This window comes from Furipterus horrens, unplaced genomic scaffold (genome assembly GCF_987537825.1).
Source record: "Furipterus horrens unplaced genomic scaffold, mFurHor1.1.pri manual_scaffold_17, whole genome shotgun sequence".
Classification (NCBI taxonomy): domain Eukaryota; kingdom Metazoa; phylum Chordata; class Mammalia; order Chiroptera; family Furipteridae; genus Furipterus; species Furipterus horrens.
In genome coordinates, this window is record NW_028327187.1 from 109,508,457 (window position 1) to 109,528,584 (window position 20,128).

The 20,128-nt window shown below is 37.3% G+C and overlaps 1 protein-coding gene across 2 annotated transcripts in view; it reads right to left on the reverse strand.

Moving 5' to 3' along the window:
* The window catches only part of CDKL5 (cyclin dependent kinase like 5), a 109,981-nt gene that overhangs the window by 29,798 nt on the left and 60,055 nt on the right, over positions 1-20,128 (reverse strand). For both annotated transcript variants that reach the window (XM_090264458.1, XM_090264457.1), the window contains exons 7-10: positions 18,827-18,917; positions 15,840-16,029; positions 4,283-4,363; positions 32-183 (exon numbers count right to left, since the gene is read on the reverse strand). In XM_090264458.1, coding sequence (XP_090120584.1) covers positions 32-183; positions 4,283-4,363; positions 15,840-16,029; positions 18,827-18,917 — 514 coding nt within the window. The remainder of the gene's footprint in view (positions 1-31; positions 184-4,282; positions 4,364-15,839; positions 16,030-18,826; positions 18,918-20,128) is intronic.

Sequence of the window (20,128 nt, forward strand, 5' to 3'; positions counted from 1 at the left end):
CATCTGCATTTCCTTAGAAGGGAATATTTACCTATTAGACAAAGTGCTGCTTTCCACATGGTAAGGTTTTCTTTTCGCTGACCTTGAAGGGGAGCGATCCAAAAGTCTCTGGGTTTGAAATGCAGGATGATTCAAACACTGTTCTGTCAAGTATCTTTCAGCTGGGTCCAACTTCAGTAAATTCTTAGGAAATAAAGTTAGGATTAAAAAGAACATGACAACATCAAATTTAATATTTTAAAAACCTGATTTTTTTCTTATAAAAGAAATGCACAATCGTTGCAGAATATCTAGCAAATAGTTTAGTCCAAAACATTTTTTAAAAAGGGCTATCTAAATCATCCATAATCTTACCATTGCTGGCCTCTGGGGATATGCCCTCTCAGTCCCTTTTTGAATATCACGTATATTTTCTGGCTCATAATATACACTTAAGTTTTGTATCCTGAACTTTTAACCTACTAATCAAAAATATTATTTATAGCATCATTCCACCATTTTAAATATTATTGGAATAAGTATATATTCACATGAAGGAATACATACATATTCTTCACCTCTCTCTTCTCCCCCTCTCTAGAGGTAGTCCACATTACCAGTTTCTTGCTCATCCTTCCATAGATACTCTGTATATCTCTCTGTCTGCTCCTTTTACTTTACCCAAATAGTAACATATACACAGTGGTCTGTGCTTAGTTTCTTTCCACTGGACATTAGATCTTACAAGATCATTTCTTATCAGTAAAGAGCTTCAAGTTTATGGATGTACCTTAGGTTTCTTTTTTTTTTTTTTCCTTTTGCAATTCCCTAATGATAAAATTTTGGTTGTTTTCCGTCTTTTATTATGAACAATGTTGCCACAAAAAAAAAAAAAATTTTACAATATGTTTTTAAATGACTGTATAGAAGTTTATGGTATGGGTACACCATGATTTAACTAATCTTCTACTGTTGGACATTTAGATGGCTGTCATTTTTTACTATTATAATTAATACTGTGATGAACCCCTGAAATCTGTGCATACATCCATGACCTCTTTCACAGGATAAACTCCTAATCATGGAGCTGGCAGATCTGCAAACTTTTAAGGATTATTTTCTATCACCCCCTAGGAAATTTATCTCAAATGACAGTCCTCTTAGCAACTGAGTCTACCAATTTCCTGGCACCCTCATCAACAATAGGTATTGTCATTCTTTTAGTACTTGTAAGTTAGATATTTTAAAAGTGGCATCTCACAGCTATCTTAATTCATATCTTTGATTACTAGTGAGATTGAATATTTTTACATTTGTTGGTTACTTGTAGTCCTTTTTATCTTTTATTTGGGTATCCTAATTTATTTGTAAATATTCTTTATTCATTAAGGTACTATCTCTTTTACAACTAAAATGTTTTCTTCTGATGATATTTATCTTACTAGTAATTGGACAAGATTTTAAAAGGTGAGTCATTATTTAAACGAATTGGTTTTACTGACAAATTAGATAAGTATGTAAAGAAACATAACCTACATAACCTAACATAACTCAACAGAGGACACTGAACTTTGCTCTTTGAGTGCTGGGCATTGTCCTTCAGAGAAAGGAAGAAGGGTAAAATTCCAGCATTCCCAAATCCGTCTCTTGTTCACTTTCATTGGCTTTGTGAACAGTAATCTCTTTGTGACCCACTGTTGAACACTGAGGGTAAACCTAGATTTGCTCCCAATAAGCCAGAATTCAATTTTAGACAACCACTTTCAATCTAGCATCACAGAAAATTTGAAATGTGATCTTACCATATATTGAAACATTCCCTTTGGGTAAGAATCTGGAAACCCAAGTCATTGCTTACATACAAACGGATTTACATTCATGTTGACTCAGATACAACTCTAAAATTATCTCAATTCTTTCTTTTTTATTAGAAAACAAAAACTGTGGAGGTAAAAATGATTTTGGCCTCACTGGCAGTTAAAACAGTTAACATCAAAATGGTTTCAACTGCATACTAGTTAAAACAAAGAAAAGTTAGCCTTTGAGTAGTATTTTAAATTAGAAGTACACATCACCTTTCAGAAGCCAAATATCCACTAGCATTAAAGTGCTGTTTTAATTTATTTAAGATTATCAACAGTAGAAATTATTACACATACACACAAAGATCTATTTTTACATTTGTGAATACAGCTGTTAATTTTCAAATTACTTGGAAGGATGAGGTCATTATGAGGAAAGCATAAAACAACATAATTTTAAAACTAAATTAGAACCCATATAATTATTGCAGCTATTCTTTAAGTTATTAGGGGCTTGGATTAATTCTGGAGACTTGTATCCCCACTAAAATGGCTGATATGTATAAACAGATGTAGAATGAAATGGCCATTTTAGGTACTTACATATGGACAAAATGATCAAATCTGCTTTAGGGAAATGGCATAGAGAATAGAATTTTTCACGAATTTTCCAAATTCATTTTCAAAGATAACTAAACTTGTTTATATTAATATTTAATAATATGAAGGCAGTATTAATTTTTGGTGACAGAAGTCAGAATCATGGTTTCCAGGAGTAGGGACTGGTGGACTGTAGAGTCTGAGAGGGGGTCATAATTTTCTATACCTCAGATCGGGTGGGGTTACATAGATATGCTTAGATTACAAAAATTAACAGTGATGTACCCATAATGTGTATACCTTATCAGTATATAGTTCAGGAAATTCAAGGGTAAATGTATTAAATAAATAGGAATTAGACTGTTCAACTTCCAAACTGGTATAAATGCAGGAAGATTTAGGTGATCTTTGTACTTTTATCTGTGCTAGATTTTACCAGGTACCACACTGGTATTTGGTAATTACATTTGGCAATGATTTAACAAAGAAAGTTTAATTATTTTTAACTAAAATGAGACAATGCAGAAAACATGAAACAGCATTTAATTAAGTTTTACTTTATTCTATTTACATTTTTAAAGTTACCAAATAATTAAGACCCTGATAAATATATATTGATTGAGTGAAAGAACATATTGACAAAACCCAACGGATTTAAGAGATAATTGATGCTTAATTAACCTGAAAGAGCCTTGGGGGTTCTTTTTTTAATAGCATCTCTCAATCTGTGTTCAGAAGAACACTAGTGCTGTGGAGTTTTATTTTTTATTATAGTATTCAGCATTTAATTAAATTTGGGAAATATTGGGTGAGACAAAAAGGCTTCTTTGGCGTGGGATTTCTGAAAGCCTTTATAGGTTAATGAATATTGAGAATGTCTAAGGAAGGTTTTATGGTATGTGGCCTTTCCCAAAGGCCACAATCCCTCCCCAACTTCTGCCCCCACGTCTATTTACAGTGTTCCTTGGCACACAGATTAACATAGTTTAAAGCATAGCAAAGTTCTGAGGGCACTGCTCAGCAATTTCCAACTGTGCTAAGTATGCCTTTAAAGGCTCTGTGCACAGTGTAAACCACCTCTGATTTTGATGGTTGTCTGAAAGGACATAAAATAAACCTGATCCATTAACAACTGTTTTTTGAAGGCCTACTATCAAAAAACCAGCACTTGCTTATATACTGGATGGCTGTAACGAAAGCTGGAGAAATATGGAAGAAAAAAACAAAACAAAACAAAAAAAAAAACAGTTCTCACTCAAGGGGCTGACTTTGCCTACTAGGGAAGAAAAGCATGAATAAAAAACTGTGAGATCATTTTCAGCACTCCAGAGAAGGAAGACCTTCTGGACAGGTATGCTAGCAACAGGAGGAACACTTAGCCACAGTAGAAGTAGGATCAATTATTGGTGTCAAAAGAAGAGCCAGAAAGAGCCAAGTCTGGGAGAGAAGAGGAGGCCAAGTTGAAAAAGGAGCAGAATTAGGTTCACTGGTAAAATAATCTTATGGGAGGCCTTAAATGTCATGTAAAAAAATGTTAGAATCTCCTTTCTTCCAACATTTATTTTAAGATTTGTTTTAAAACCTTATGCCTGAGCAGCAGCTCTTGAGTACTGAATAAATTATTTATTATTTATATTTAGATTGTCATTATTCTGTCAATTTAAGGAATATAATTTAGGTATCTCATGGTCTTATCTACACGGAATGTTATAATACGAGATACTGCTAATATTTTCAATAAATTCCATGCCTTTTTACATGATATAGTCCCCCATCACTCAACATTATACATCTATTAACAAAACATTTATTTCATAAAAGCAGGCTATGGTCACAATTAAGACACAAGACAACCTACAAACCAAAAGAAATTTCCTACAAACAACATCAACTTGTCTCACCTTCATTAAGTCGAGTAAAACGCTGTTTAAAATTCCAAGATATCTTCTCTCCAATGACTGAGGATGGTTAACAGCTGGAAACTGTAAGAACATGACAGGTGTGTTAGCACATGGGGAAGATATGCATGTACATGTACTGTCATTGCTCTAGAAGGCAGCAGCCGAATAGAAGTCATTGCCCTAAGTGTCAATCAATTCAAGTTTATTTCATTTGTATATTACTTTTGGTGTCTATGTATTTGAGGTATGGATTAAGAGAATTGGGTGTTAAATAATGGAAAACTCACAGCTGAAAGATGTGTTAGGCAATACTGAAGCATGCAAAACAGACCAAAATGTAAAAACTTGAAACTGTATTTTTATAGTATTGCCTGCTTATATAGATAATTCAGTTATAATACAGTTTACATAGACAATTCTTATCTTTTTCACAGGATATCATTTACTCCTGAAATGCAGAGAAGTAAAAAAAGAGAAAAAGACAGAGGCCAGTATCTGAAGCGCCACAGAAGTACAATAGAAATAGTGAATTCAATCACATATTCTATCATTGCTTTTAATATACCCTTTTAATGACCTGTTTTCAATTCCTTCCTTTATGTAAGTTGGAACAGAAGGCCAACAGGCTCCTAAATTAACAAACGCATTTTTGAATAAAATGAGGGAAGAGGTCAAGTTTACTTTGATGTTCTGCCCTTCCCTCTGCCAACCTACATTTCACAATATCTAAGTGGATGATAAAGTATTAGCTCAACTCCATGAACTCCCTTCCAATGGGAGGGCTACTTTGCTTTCAATATATATTTTCTTTGTACCAACATAAGAACAGTTTAAAGTACTGAAATCAAATGAGTAGATTGAGTAGATGAGAGGACTGGTTATGTGGTAAACTTCCAACAAGGCATTTAGGAGTGATTGTGACCTCATCCCCACAGTGTGCCAGGTAGGGCAGGAGAGAGAACATGGGTAAGACCTAAACCCGGCACTCAAGCACTCCTCAGTCGGGTGGGAAAGCAAGCAGTACTGAACTGCATAGCTGTAAATTCTACTTGGAGCTCCCAAAAAGGAGAGACCAAGGTGGTTTACAGATATAGAAGAAAGAATCCATAGCTAATAGTTGAGCTAGGTTTAGATACAAAAAATCTGAGGATGGAGAAAAGTAGCGCAGCATCTTCTGCACAGAGGAAATAGAAGAAATGCCACGAGCTTAACACAGACACAAAGGCAATAACTGAACACTGATTTCTGAGGAAAGTGATGCAACATGAGGCATTTTAGCAATTATCATTCTTTTTATTTTAGAAATGAGGGAAGCGATGATCAGAATGTTCAAATAATTTGTCCGAGGCAAGTCACAGAATTAAAAAGCAGTAGAACTAGTATTTTGCCCCCAAGTCTGCAGTCCAAACCCACACTGTTTCCAAACCTAGGCGCCTCTCCTCAGGGAGATACAAAGATTCCTTTAGATGCTGTCAGAGCATTTATTATTAGCCCAAAGAGAGAGAGAGGGATACCTGTCTTGCTGCGATAAAAGACTACACTGTACATCTTAACAAGTATTTTGCTTATGAGGTCTATCTTATGTTACCAGATACTCCTTCCTTTTTTCCCCTCAGAGTAACAGTTCCTTGATAAGAAATGCTGAACGTCAAAAGATATTAGAAATATTATGATAAAAAATGAACAAGCAAACTCCAAACTTAAAAAAGTTTTGTGCTTTTTGAGTGAAAGCTACCATTCTAATATGAAGTAATTCAACAAATAACCAGAACTCAAGCATAGAAGTTTAAAGCATATCCCATTCAGTATCTCTTTCTCCTTCCCTCCCTCCCTATCTCCCTTTCTTCTTCCTTCCTCCTTTCTTTCTTCCCCTTCCTCCCTTTCTTCCTTGGCCAATGAGAGTGCCTCCTTACCAGGCACTTACTATGTGTCAGGCACTGGTCTGGGCATCTTACATATAACATTTAATCCTCACAACAACCCTATCAGGTGGAGCTCCTATTATCATCATTTTGTACATGAAGAAACAGAGGCACAAGAAACTTGCCTAGGGCTATTCATTTAGTAAATATGGAGCCAGGCTTTCAATCCCACAGTCTAACTCCAGAGTCTATGCCTTACACTATGGGAGAGCAATTGTTACTTTTTCAAAATAATGCTTACACCATTAGAGCAACATCTTGTTCATTTTCCAATCTCTACACAACAAAATCAAAATACAAATAACACCAGACTGGTTACTGGTGAGTCCATGTTTCAGGGAGCTTGAAGGTCACACAACCTATGTGCTTAACTGTGTGTTTCAAATATTCTCAAGTAAAATGATAAAGACTGTCCCTCAAAAGATGTTGTTAAACCTCCAAAAAGATTAAACTAATTTAGCTAAAATACCACAACATGTAAAAATATTAAGGTCTATAAAAACTGTGGTGTCATGGAAGGATCAATTTCTCTGAAGGATATTTATAAGCAGTGTTGTCATGCACTTGCTACCATTTTATAGATAACACTGTTCAGTGAGCAAGTCTGTGAACAAATAGGACCATATACAAATGAGGGGAAGATAGCCTTCATAAGGCCTATCTAATCCAAATGCTACTCATCCTTCAATATCCATTTCAATTTTCAAATTTTCCATAAGTCACTGTCTAATGAATACAGGCAACTGTGATTTCTAACTTCCCAGAATGTTTCACACTCTCATGGTCTCAACCATATTGAGTTGGATTAGAAAACAGTACAATGTGAGATCCAAGATGGCGGAGGAGTAAGTGGAAGCTACACTAACCTCCTCCCAGGACCAGTCTGGATTTACAACTTAATTTTGGAGAAATCATCTGGAATAACCAACGGAACACTAGCTGGAAAGAAGTCTTATAACCACGGAGAGACAGAAAAGGTCGCTACATCACAACGTGACCGGTAGGGAGTGCGGAGACGCGGAAGGGCTGGCTGGGCTCACACGGGTGGCTGCTGAAGGGACTGAGAAACAGCTCAGCAGCCAGGGGTTCCCCCTGAGAAGGGCAGGGTCTAAACCCCCAGCTGGGCTTCCCAGCCTACAGCGACAGAGTGGAAAGTAAAATAGTATCAGCTGTGAAAAGCGAAAAGCCACAGGCTTTCTTGCTAGCCGGAGAGAAACAGCAGGAGAAAAAGAGCTCTTAAGTGGATCACATACGAAAATATTTTGGCCACCACTTACCCTGGGCTCAAGCAGAGGGAAGGCAGAGAGGACTGGAGACACTTGGGGAGAATTTGGCACGGTGGCTTTGAGGGGAGAACTGGAGGAGCAGCTGACTGGGTCCCAGTGCTGACTCATCCCCAGTACTGCAGGTAGACCATTCCCCTCCAAGTGGCGTCAGCCTGAGGGGAAGCAAAAGCCCTGCCTGCAGGAATTAAGCTGCCACACCCACAGTCCTTAAGCCTGACAGCTAATCACAGATTGAATAGATTAACAATCAAAGAAGACAGACAACAACAGTAGATCCCTGGAAGTCTCCAACAGGCTGCCTAGGGCCAGACTGGTACATGATCTGACGCCACCAGAGGCAGATCCAGGAAGTGCAGATCATTCCAAGAAGCACCAACAAACAATAGGAGTCAAAAAAATGGGGAGACAGAGAAACAACCTCCCATCAAAAGGAAAGGTAGAATCCCCAGAAAGAGTGCTAAATGAAATAGAGGGGAGCGAACTATCAGATATGGAATTCAAAACATGGATTATGGAGAAGCTGAATGAGCTCAGCGGAAACTTCAAAGAACTCCAGAAAAACTACAAGGAACTCACAGAAAATTACGTGAGCATGAAAAAGGACATAGAAGCTATCAATAAGAGCCAGGAGGAAATGAAAAATACGATCTCTGAATTGAAGAACACAGTAGAAGGAATTAAAAGCAGGCTAGAGGAAGCAGAAGATCGGATCAGCGAGCTGGAGGACAACCTACACAAAAACTCCCAGACAATGCAACAAAATGAAAAAAGACTGAACAAGACTGAAGAGGTTCTAAGACAGCTGCAGGACAACATGAAACGTAATAATATCCGTATCATAGGAATTCCAGAAGGAGAAGAAGAAGAGCAAGGGATAGAAAACCTCTTTGAAAAACTAATGACAGAAAACTTTCCTAACATGACGAGAGAAAGAGTCACGCAAGTCCAGGAAGCACAGAGGGTCCCAATGAAGATGAACCCCAACAGGCCCACCTCAAGACACATCATAATTAAAATGGCAACATTCAAAGACAAAGAGAGGATCCTAAAAGCAGCAAGAGAAAAACAACTAATAACATACAAGGGTACTCCAATAAGGCTATCATCAGATTTCTCAGCAGAAACACTACAAGCCAGAAGGGAATGGCAAAAAGTATTCCAAGCAATGAAAAACAAAGGCCTACAACCTAGAATACTATACCCAGCAAAGCTCTCATTCAAAATGGAGGGTGAAATAAGGAGCTTCCAAGACAAAAGAAGGCTAAAAGAATACATCTCCACCAAACCAGCAATGCAAGAGATGCTAAAAGGTCTGCTCTAAGAAGATAAAGAAACAGAGAGAGACAGAGAAGAACACGAGTACAAAGGGGAAAAATGACAATGAATAAGTACTTATCGGTAATAACCTTAAATGTAAATGGATTAAACGCTCCAATTAAAAGACATAGGGTAGCTGAATGGATTAGAAAGAATGACCCACATATATGCTGTCTACAAGAGACCCACCTTAGAACAAAAGATCTACACAGACTGAAAGTAAAGGGATGGAAAAATGTATTCCAAGCAAATGGACATGAAAAAAAAGCCGGGGTAGCAATACTTATATCAGACAAAACAGATTTCACAGCAAAGTCCATAAAAAGAGACAAAGAAGGGCATTTCATAATACTTAAGGGAAAAATCCATCAAGAAGATATAACCCTTATAAATATATATGCACCAAACTTAGGAGCACCCAAATATGTAAGGAAACTTTTGAAAGACTCCAAGAAAGATATAGACAACAACACACTCATAGTAGGGGACTTTAACACCCCATTGTCAACAATGGACAGATCTTCGAAGCAAAGAAACACCAAAGATATGGAGGCACTGAACAACACCCTAGATCAAATGGACTTAGTCGATATATATAGAAGTTTTCACCCCAAAGAAGCAAAATATACATACTTCTCAAGTGCACATGGAACATTTTCAAAGATAGACCACATGGTAGGACACAAAACAAGCCTTAACAAATTCAAGAAAATTGAAATTATATCAAGCATCTTCTCAGATCACAATGGCTTAAAATTGGAAATCAACCTCAAGGAAAAAACTCAAAAACATTCAAACTCATGGAGAATGAATAACATGCTATTAAATAATGAATGGGTTAACAATGACATCAAGGAAGAAATCAAAAAGTTTCTGGAAACTAATGATAATGAACACACAACAACCCAAAACCTATGGGATACAGCGAAAGCAGTCCTAAGAGGAAAGTTCATAGCAATACAGGCCTACCTAAAAAAGCTAGAGGAATATCTAATAAAAAATTTAACCCTACAGCTACAAGATCTAGAGGAAGAACAACAAGCAAAGCCCAGATCAAGTAGAAGGAAGGAAATCATCAAGATCAGAGCAGAATTAAATGACATAGAGTCTAAACTAACAATTCAAAAGATCAACAAAAGTAGGAGCTGGTTCTGAGTGGATCAAAAAACTGTGGTACATTTACACAATGGAGTTCTATGTAGCAGAAAGAAAGAAGGAACTTCTACCATTTGCAACAACATGGATGGAACTAGAGAGAATTATGCTTAGCGAAATAAGCCAGGCAACGAAAGAAAAATACGTTATGCTGTCACCTATTACAGGAAACTAATGAACAACACAAACAAATGAGCAAAATTGAACCAGAGGTATGTAAACAAGGAGTAGACTAACAGTAACAAGGGGGGAGGGGGGAGGGAGAAAAGGGGGTAAGAAGGGGAAGTGTAAAATCAAAGAACATGTATAAACGACCCACAGACATGGGCAACTGAGTGGGGACTGAATGTGGGGGAAGGGAGGGGCAGGATACAGGGAAGCAAGAGGGGAAAAAAAAAAAAAAGTGAGACAACTGTAATGGAAAAACAAACAAAAAAATTTTTTTTAGTGGGGGAAAATGAAAATATGAAGAATGGAAATGCCAGTTCAGTGAATATTAGGACAAAGATTTTCCTTCACGTTGTATATTTTTCTCCCTATTTGATCTCTCCAGAGTTTGGCATTCTAAACAAGTAAGTAATGACTTAAGTTTCTTTGCATAGACCTAATAAGACCAGTTGTTAATAGAGGTTCCTTTTTCTGAACAAGCCTTTGACTGGAATGTCAAGCCTAAAGGAGACATGCTTGGGCTCATGTTGTTACCAAAAAGCCCTAAGGAACTGGGAATGACTTTCAAAGGTAATAAAAGCCCGCGAAATAAAAGGCCTGCTGCCATGGTTGGTTGTGCGGTCCACAGCAATCTCTCCAGGGAAGGAACGAAGGTTGTTTTCCTGAAAGATGGCTAGAAGGGACCTTAAGGCACAATGGAAAACCAGAAAGACTTGGAAAGGACAGGTGTGTACAGGCAAGGATGAATGCCAGGTATGTGGCCCAGCTTCTGTGCACTGAAGAGCAGACTGAGGGCCACCCTAAATGTTCCTTGGGTAAGTTCCAGCAAAACAGAACTAAAGATCATAAGTGATCATTTGCTGCTCTTGTTATGCTTATGCAAATGAACAGGATAAATTAAAAATGGACTTAATGTAGTCCCTTTAAAGACAAGGAGAGTAATCTTAGGGAGAAAAATCAGTATTCAAGGAAAATCACAATGATCAGTGGCAGACTGTAAAGTAGGGCAGCTAACCGTCTTAAAAGTTTCTTCTCATTTAAAAAATGGTTTCACTTGAAAATTAAACCATATCTGTGATATCACCAAAGAGATTCAAGTTGCAGGCAAGTAGAATGTCAAGTGCCTTGCAACTGTATGTCTTCCCAATAAGACAGTCTTACAGATTTAGAGACTTTTTTGTTGGTTATGTTACATAAATTAACATGTGTTTTCTGTTTTCAAAGGGCATAAGCCTATGACCGCATTACCTGAGTGATTGTCTGTATGCATAAGCCTCACTTAATCCTCTCTGCAGCGCTGCCTCCGGAGATTCAACAGTTTGGCTGAACTAAATGGCTGAGTTGGTGAAGAATGGGGTGGTCTGTGGGCTTCACTTTAAAACTGAATTCTCTTTTCTATCCTAATGGCTTGGACAGAAAGGGCCCAGAGGTCTGAGAGGGGGGAAACATAAACTATTTCCCTCAGCCCAAACTAAATAAAATGGGCAAAAGGGTTTTGGACAGGAGAGATGTGCCTAGCACACCTTCCTCCAAAGAAGCCCCTTTTTTTTTTTTTTTTTTTTTTTTTCTTTTTTCTCCTAATGTGGAACATTGAAAAATTAATCCCTGCCTTTTGCCACCTAGTAGTTATGGATTGAATGATGCTTTTTAACCCTTTTTGCCAAATCTGTTGCCCCCAGAACACAACAAGGATGCCAGCCTGCTAAACCAAGCACGCCGTTGTCCGGAGACAGCCAACTGACCTGGAGTCTGCATGATCCTTCCCCATGTGGGAAGGCCACCCTCCCCTCCACACCCCCACTCTTATTAGGGATTTCTGGACCCAAGGGTAGGTAGGACGACGACCATGTCCAGCTTGAAGCAGCTAGAGGAGCTTGAGACCTTCGCCCATTGTCCTTTACAAGATTACAAAGGGTCTTAATATCTGAGAGGGAGGGATAGTTATTTTTTACGAACCATGGGTATGGACTTGGGGGGTGATGCTGGGGGAGGGAGATACTGGGTGGAGGGGAGTAAAGGGGAAAAAATTGGAACTACTGTAACAGCATAATCAATAAAATATACTTTAAAAAAAAAAAAAAAGAAAAATATAAAATTATTTGATACATAAGCCACAGGATATATTTCTGGACCCAATATCAGGCTTTCTGCCCCCAAGCCATGCAATACTTTGCCAAGAGTTAACTAGGGACTGATCTTCAGCTTTCCTCTCAAAACTGCTCTCATTGTTTATTTGTTTGTTTTGTTTATTTCAGTCTTGAGACCATAATTCCATCAAGTCATTTTTTTTTCTCTTCCTCTGTTGTGCTCTTACTGTGTTGCCAATTTTTTATTCTTGTCACAAATTCTCTAGCTCTTGTCCTACCTTCCCCCACCTCTAATCCCATGATCTTAGCCTGTGTCGGCACCCAAAAAAAAAAAAGAAAAAAAAAAAAAAAAAAAAAAAACAGTACAATGTAGTAATGAATGTGGTACTTTATAATACACCATACTTAATTATAAATTGTACAGTTTTCTAAATACTTTAAAAAATACTTTATTGATTATGCTATTACAGTTGCCTCATTTTTCCCCTTTGTCCCCCTCCACCTGGTAACCCCCTTCTCTCCAGCAATACCCCACTTAGTTCATGTCTATGGGTCATGTGTGTAAGTTCTCGGGCTTCACCCTCTCCTAGACTATTCTTAACTTCCCCCTGTCTATTTTGTTCCTACCAATTATGCTTCTTAATCCCTGAACCTTTTCCTCTATCTCCTCCTTCCCCTCCCAGCTGATAACCCTCCAAACGATCTCCATACCTATGATTCTGTTCCTGTTCTGATTGCTTAGTTGTTTTTTTAGATTCAGTTGTTGATAGTTGTTAATTCATTGCCATTTTAAGGTTCATAGTTTTGATCTTTTTCTTAAATAGCTCCTTTAACATTTCATGTTAATAATGGCTTAGTGATCATACATTTCTTTAGCTTTGCCTTGTCTGGGAAGCACTTTATCTGCCCTTCCATTCTAAATGACAGCTTTGCTGGATAGAGTAATCTAGGTTGTAGGTTATTAGGGACAGGTACCATGACAGATCTGTTTACACTCTCTTCAGGGAATATAGCATAAGAGCCTCTTCAACCAGGCAAGGAACAAGGCATCCAGCAGACAAAAGCTTGATGCTCTAGATCTTTGTGTTAAAGTCCTGAAGTCAAATATCCAATCATTTAACGCTATTCAACCTAGGCACTATCCTAGGTGTGCTGCAAATATAATAGTGAACATGATAATGATAGTTTACTTCCTGAAGGAATTCATTGGTCCAGTGAGGATACATACTTGCAAACTGGCTATTTAAGAGAGACTAACTACAGTGAGTGAGTGCTGCGAGAGAAATGACCAGGTTGCTACAGCAGCACAGAAGGAGGAGTCATCAATTTCCTGGAGGAGTGTAGAAGGGCTCTTTACTTGGGGGAGGACATCTGACATGAGTCTAGGGGAAGGAGAAGGAAGAGCTTTCCAGGAAGTGTGAAGGGAGGACTGGGAGTTATAGAAATGAAAATACAGTATTATAAAAGCAACATGTCAAGGAAATGGTGAGGAGGTCAAGGAGGCTGCAGAGTACAGGAAAAGGGTTGGGGAAAAAATAGGAGCCGAGGTTGGAGGGCTAGGAGCCAGGGGTTCTTACTGCTTCCCCAAGGGAGTTTTACCTTAATCAGCAATCCTGTAGGAGCTTTTAAACACAAAGGAGAGGGAATTAAATTTGCAGTTTGAGGGAAGAGCATTATAAAGGCAATGTAAGAAGACTGAAGTGAAGAGAAAAAGTTGGAGCAATCAGTTTGGCAGCAGCTGTGAAACAGTTCGGGTAAAATGTATAGAAGTGAAAGCAGCATTAGAGATGGACTGAAAGGAAATATAGTTGAACTTGAGTGCTGACAACACAGATCGGTTCAAGCAGTCATTCAAATATTCATTGAGTGCCATTAGATGTGCTGGGCTCTGCGTTAGATGGTGGGAATACAGTGATAAAACACCATTTCTGCCCTTGAGGAGCTTATAGTCTAGTGGCTGAGAACTAGACAATTAATAATTAGCAAGTAAACAAACAAAATAATTACATACCATGGTAATGTAATGTGCTATGATGGGGAAAAAAGGTGCTTTGGAAGATAATACAATAGAAAGGAGGTGGGGGTAGTAAATTGGGGGAGTTAGAGAGAGGGGGCAGTCTTGGAGCTGAGATTTACAAAATGAGAAGGGGTCCACACAAGGGAAGTGCCTTTACTGGAAAAAGGCACAAGTCTTAAATTCTTGAAGTTAGAGAAGCCTTGGAATGTTTATGAAAGTCAAAGAAAGGCAAGTGTGGGGAGAGTTTGGAGAGGGAAGGGAATGGAGAGAGGTCTGAGCTCTCAAGAGGTCAGGGACCTAGAAGGGCTTGGAACAGGCAAGGTGTCATAAGCTCCGGGAAGGAGGGTGGATGCATCCTCAATAAAACAGGAATTCATAAATTATTAATAACTTTGTGCCTGAACAGGTTTTCCTTTCTGCGAGACTGAGTCCCACCCCTTCTCAGACCTTTAGCATCTAGTATGACAAACGCTTTAACAACTGTTGAACTACGTGTGTCCTAACTTATGGTCATAATTTGGCTAATTCTTGGCTTACAAAAAAGCAAAACTAAAAGGAGAAAAGAGAAACTTGCTGGAGGTAACAGATTTGGAAGAGAGACAAAACAGGAAGGAGCCAAGAGACAAACTTTGCACTTCTGTTTACCACTTCCTTTCACATTCAGGAGTGGGTGCCGTGCTGGACACTCAGGTGTGAGAAGGGGTGCTCTTCTAAGTGAAGTAAACTGAGGTCCCGAAAGTCAGAGGAAGAAACAATATGCTTTGCAAATGTCAAGAAAATATGTTCGGAGAATTATGTGCTTAAGAGAAAGAAAGGAAATGGTGGTGAGCTTATTTTATAGTTCCCACAATGGCCAGCCACCACCAATTGGCATACTGGCCCAAACAAGGTAGTTGACCACTAAAAATGTAGCTTTGGGGGTACACGAAGGAGAGAAGCGGCCTATGACTGGTCACTCTCATAAGGCACTTCTGCAAGCTGATTGTCCCACATTTGGGGATAGTTTATATTTTAAGACCCTTTTAAACATATTCTCTGAAAAGTTTTGTGCAAAATTAGCAAGTTTAGAAAAGGCTTCCCAAGGTAATACACTAGGTACTTGCTTCAGCAGCACGTACACCAAGGCAATACACTAGTTTGAAAAGAAAACTTAATGTTTCACTGTCAACAGACGAACAATAGTCACTAGAATAGCACCTTAAAATCTGTAAAATATTAAGTATTCATTGTCTTCCTCAAATCACTACAAATGTTTGCTCAAATAAGCAACAGCTATTTATAAATTTTTATATCTTTTGGGGATGCTCAATATTTTGGATAAAGAAACATTCTGAGATAATTAAAGTTTAGAATGTAATAATATACATAGTACAAACGACTTTGAAATACTAAAACATGCAAATTAGGAAAAGCATAAGCAGCTCACATTTTCAAATTCAGACCCCTTTTTAAAATTCACAAATACTATATAAGATTCAAAAATAAAATATTATAATGGGGACTATAAACACTGTAAGGAGAAAGGGAACAGATAAGTATTTCCATTGTATAATGGAACAATACCACTGTACTGATTCCATTTTGGTTTTTAGTAAAGCCTCTTACCCGGAGCCCATGGAAGCGAGGATTACTGTAGAAAAGTTTCATCTGCTCAGATGGAAGTGGTCCTAGCACCTTCTGAATAGTAAAAAGTTGGTCAATTTCACTTTCTCCAGGAAATAAAGGTTGTCCGTCGCTAAGCTCCCCAAGAATACACCCCACTGACCACATATCTACAGACTTTCCATAGGGAGCTCTGAAAAGCAAAGGGAAAGATTATTTTAGCAATTGAAGAAATACATTTTAATAATTTCCAAATTATTTTTAACTGATTCTTATTTAAAGTACATTTATGTATTTAAGGAATTAAAAAGTGCCACGTGGAAAAAAAGGAGGCTATAAAAATAGGAACTATAGATATTCAAGTAAAAATTCAGAACACAAGTGAATAAATCTATGCTAATAAAACCATCAGTTTAATAACAATTTAGATAGCATATACTAAGCTGAAATCTATTCATGTCTGGGTATATTTTGAACATGAATACCTTAATAAAGCTAAACACAGTGCACATGTCTGATAACACCTCACTTGGGGAATAAAACGCTCTGAAGAAATTTATTTTTCTAGGTCAGCGATTGTGAACTCATGGCACATGTAAACTAATTACTAAAATTCTGTGGCACACCAAAAATACATATTTTTTGCTGATCTGACAAAGAAAATAGGTGAAATTTTGATTTACAAAATAATAATAATTACCTACCTTATTGCTCCAAAGTGACTTTTTTAAGAAACCAGGTGCCTATTATACAAGGATTTCTTGTATCCAGAATTAACCAATCAGACACAACTTCATTATGCAACATGACCAATAAAATGCAACTCTATTATATGACCTATATGTTTATGGTCCAAGACAGGGCATTCAAACCAAATGGCTGCTGTTATGTTGGCTGCTGTCATTTTTTTAGTTAACAATCTCAGGGAAAAGAGGTCAGTGCCCCTGACTAAATAGTCAAGTATACTGTATGCTTTAAAAATCACTGTTCTAAGAAATTATCCTTCAGCTCTCTAAAATGTCAAAAAGTTACATCTTAACCATTTTTCTGAGTTCAGTCTATTAAAATGTACTACTGACTTATGTGTATTTTTAAACAACAAGCACTGAATACTATTTAACCTTTGATTGCATAGTCACAATTTCTAATAGCTAAGATGGTGCTAAACTCTACTGTATTATTTACTTGAATCTATTTGTACTCTATAAATGGGGTGTTATGATAGCTATTCCCCTCAAAGCATCTTTTCTGTTACTTAGGTGTTTAGTTCTCTTCTGGGATCTGAGTTTACTGTTATTAATAAATGGAGGCTATACACAAGAAAACACTATTATATGTATACCCCAATATCTAATGCCTTAAGTCAAATTATACATGGCAGACTAAACAAGAAACTGTATTTTCTTTAGTTTCAAACATAAATAATCTAAGGTTTAAGAAGGGAAAGCCAAAATAAAATATCTGAAAAAATGGAATAAAATTCTACAATACCATAATGATATAGTAGTACTAATACAAAACTTTTAACAAATACCCTAAATTAAAGCACTGTTAACAACATACAGAATACGTTTCTAGAACAATAAGTCAATATTTTATCTTATTCCCTTCCCACAAAAAAACTAAGAACCATATTAGGAAATTCCATGTAGATTTTTTTTTTTTTTTGGTAGCTTGTTGAGGAGAGAACGATACCGATCTTTATACCTATGACAGAGGAAACTTGTGCTAGATGGAGAAACCTGTGAAAAATCTACACATACCCAGAAAAATCTCTATATGACCACTCCATGTTATTTTTCTTCTGTCAACTGATTTGAATAATTTATACAGCTGGAACACTTAAAATAAGTGTCAAAGACAAAGTCTTGAAAATGTACAAAAATTTAAATTCTTAATATTAACCAAATATCAACTGATATCAATGGAATTTTTACACAGATAACTTGGTTCTTCAGCTAGTATCAATACTTGCAATTATTTATTAAAGATATTCAATTTGGATCAAATTAGTTGGAGTCCCCATGTACTCTGGGTACCTTCCACACATAACCACAATTGTCCAATAGGTATTGTTAGGCAGCAAATACTCTCTCAAGTTTTGCAATAAGGCTGTCCTCAGAATTATCTTGTTGGGGCCAACTTATAGATAAGACTATATTATAACGAGTCCTTTTACCATACTTGAATCCTCATACCGGGTTCTATGAATGACCTAATTTATATTCATTTCTTCTTTGGCAAACACTGTCCAGTAAATTCAAATTACAATCCCTCCGAAAAGAAATGCATCCCAGTGAATCCAGGCAGAGGTACACAGACAAAACAGACAAAAATAAGTTCTGTGGACATCCACATTCTTAATGTGAAAGATTATTAACAAAGATGGCGCAATGATTCCCCCAATTTCCATACATTTCCCACTGAGTAATGTGACCCTGCCACCACTCTTCCTATCAAGAGGTGGAGTTTATTTCTCCATACCTTGAATCAGGACCTGGCCGTGTAATGTGCTTTGGCCAATGAGGCAAGAAACATGCAAACACAGGTTTGAAAACTACTTTTGGTTTGGGGCTTGTCCTAATGCTGCAGGGACTTCTGTCATCACACAAAGAAACTTGGACTAGCCTACTGGAGGATGAGTCCCCATGGGTCAGAGATGTTTGTCCCAGCTGAGGCCCCATAAACCAACCAGCCTTCAGATGACCCACAGACCGACTGTAGCTACATTAGCAACTCCAGTTGAGAACAGCAGAACCATCCAGCTGAACTCAAATTGCTGACTCCCTCAAATCACTGGCACTCAGACTTGTGAGCAAATAAAATGGTGTTTTGTTTTATGCCATCAAGTTTTGAAGTAGTTTGTTACACTGCAATAGGTAACTGGGAGATAACTAACTGACATTCTTCTTTTCCATAGATGATCCCAGAGCTAATGATATAGGATCAGCAGATATGCAGATGTCATTCTATGTGGGGAAGGCACTTACCCAAGTAAGAGTTCTGGGGACCGATACCACCTGGTGGCCACGTACTCTGTATAATTAGCATTATTGCCTTCTGATAGATTCCGAGCAAAACCTGAAAGAGAGCAAATCCCAAAGGTGTAACTTTGAAAATGAAATAATAATTTCGTGTTGGCCAAATATTTCAACGCTAGCAATATTATAAAGGAAATCAAAAGAACATAATGACTGATATTGATGGGCTGTTTATTAATAGTGTCCTTATTATTTTAAAAGGTTAGTCTGCCGTTCGTGTCAATTAAAAATATGTATTCACTAAAAAAAGTCTCCCCCCATGCTGAAGAAATCCATGTTTTCAAAATTCTCACATGCTTTAGTAAGCATTCAGAGCATATTTTTAAAATAGTTCTCCCAATAAATACAAGTCTTGGGAACAAAATGAAGTCCCACAAAAGCCAAGAAATCAAAGCTAAACAAACATTTACAGAGAGTCACTGCATTCTGCTATGTGGGACATTTATGATATCTGTATATCTACATTTGGTAATCAGTACCAGCCATTACATAAACAAGTAATGGTTGGCAATGATGAAAACAAAGCAGGCCAAAATTACTTCTGTCTCCTAATGTGACTGAGAAGCATATTAAAGGTGTTTTAATTACCTTATAGGCTCTATTACTATTTCCCACCAAAACCCTTTCAAAAGGTTTTAGGGTCACAAAATAAATCAGCAGTTAATTACCCATCTAAGTCACCAAAAGCAATGTGGATTCATTATGAATAGCCACAAAGAACCAGAATATTAAAATTAGGGGTAAAAATTAAGGTATATATCAGTTGTGAAAAGTAGAAAATAGTATATTTTAAAATGTAACAGTAAAAAGTAAAAAAAAACTGCAAAAAACAAAGCACTAACTTCAGTTAATCAATACTTCTTTGTAAGACATATTTTGAAAAATATTAATTTTTTTGAATAGGGTTCCAGCTAAACATATTTTGAAGAAATATTAATATTTTTGAATGGGGCTCTTCCAGCTACATGCTCTAGGAGTGATGGCAATTAGGAAGTCCTTCTAGGGGATGCCCAGGGCACAGTGGTGCTGTCATGCAGAACTTAGGGCCATTCAAAATGGCTTTTTCTTTAAATGATACTAGACCAGGGATATTCTTTTCCTATCACTAACCATTCTATAGGCATCTTTTATAACTTGCTTTACAAATTTCAGTAACCAACTCTGTAGTTCATGGATGTACAATGAAGGGCCTATGAGGTGCAGAAAGTCTCAGTACTTGGTGGTTATCATAATTAATGCTAGAAAGTAAAA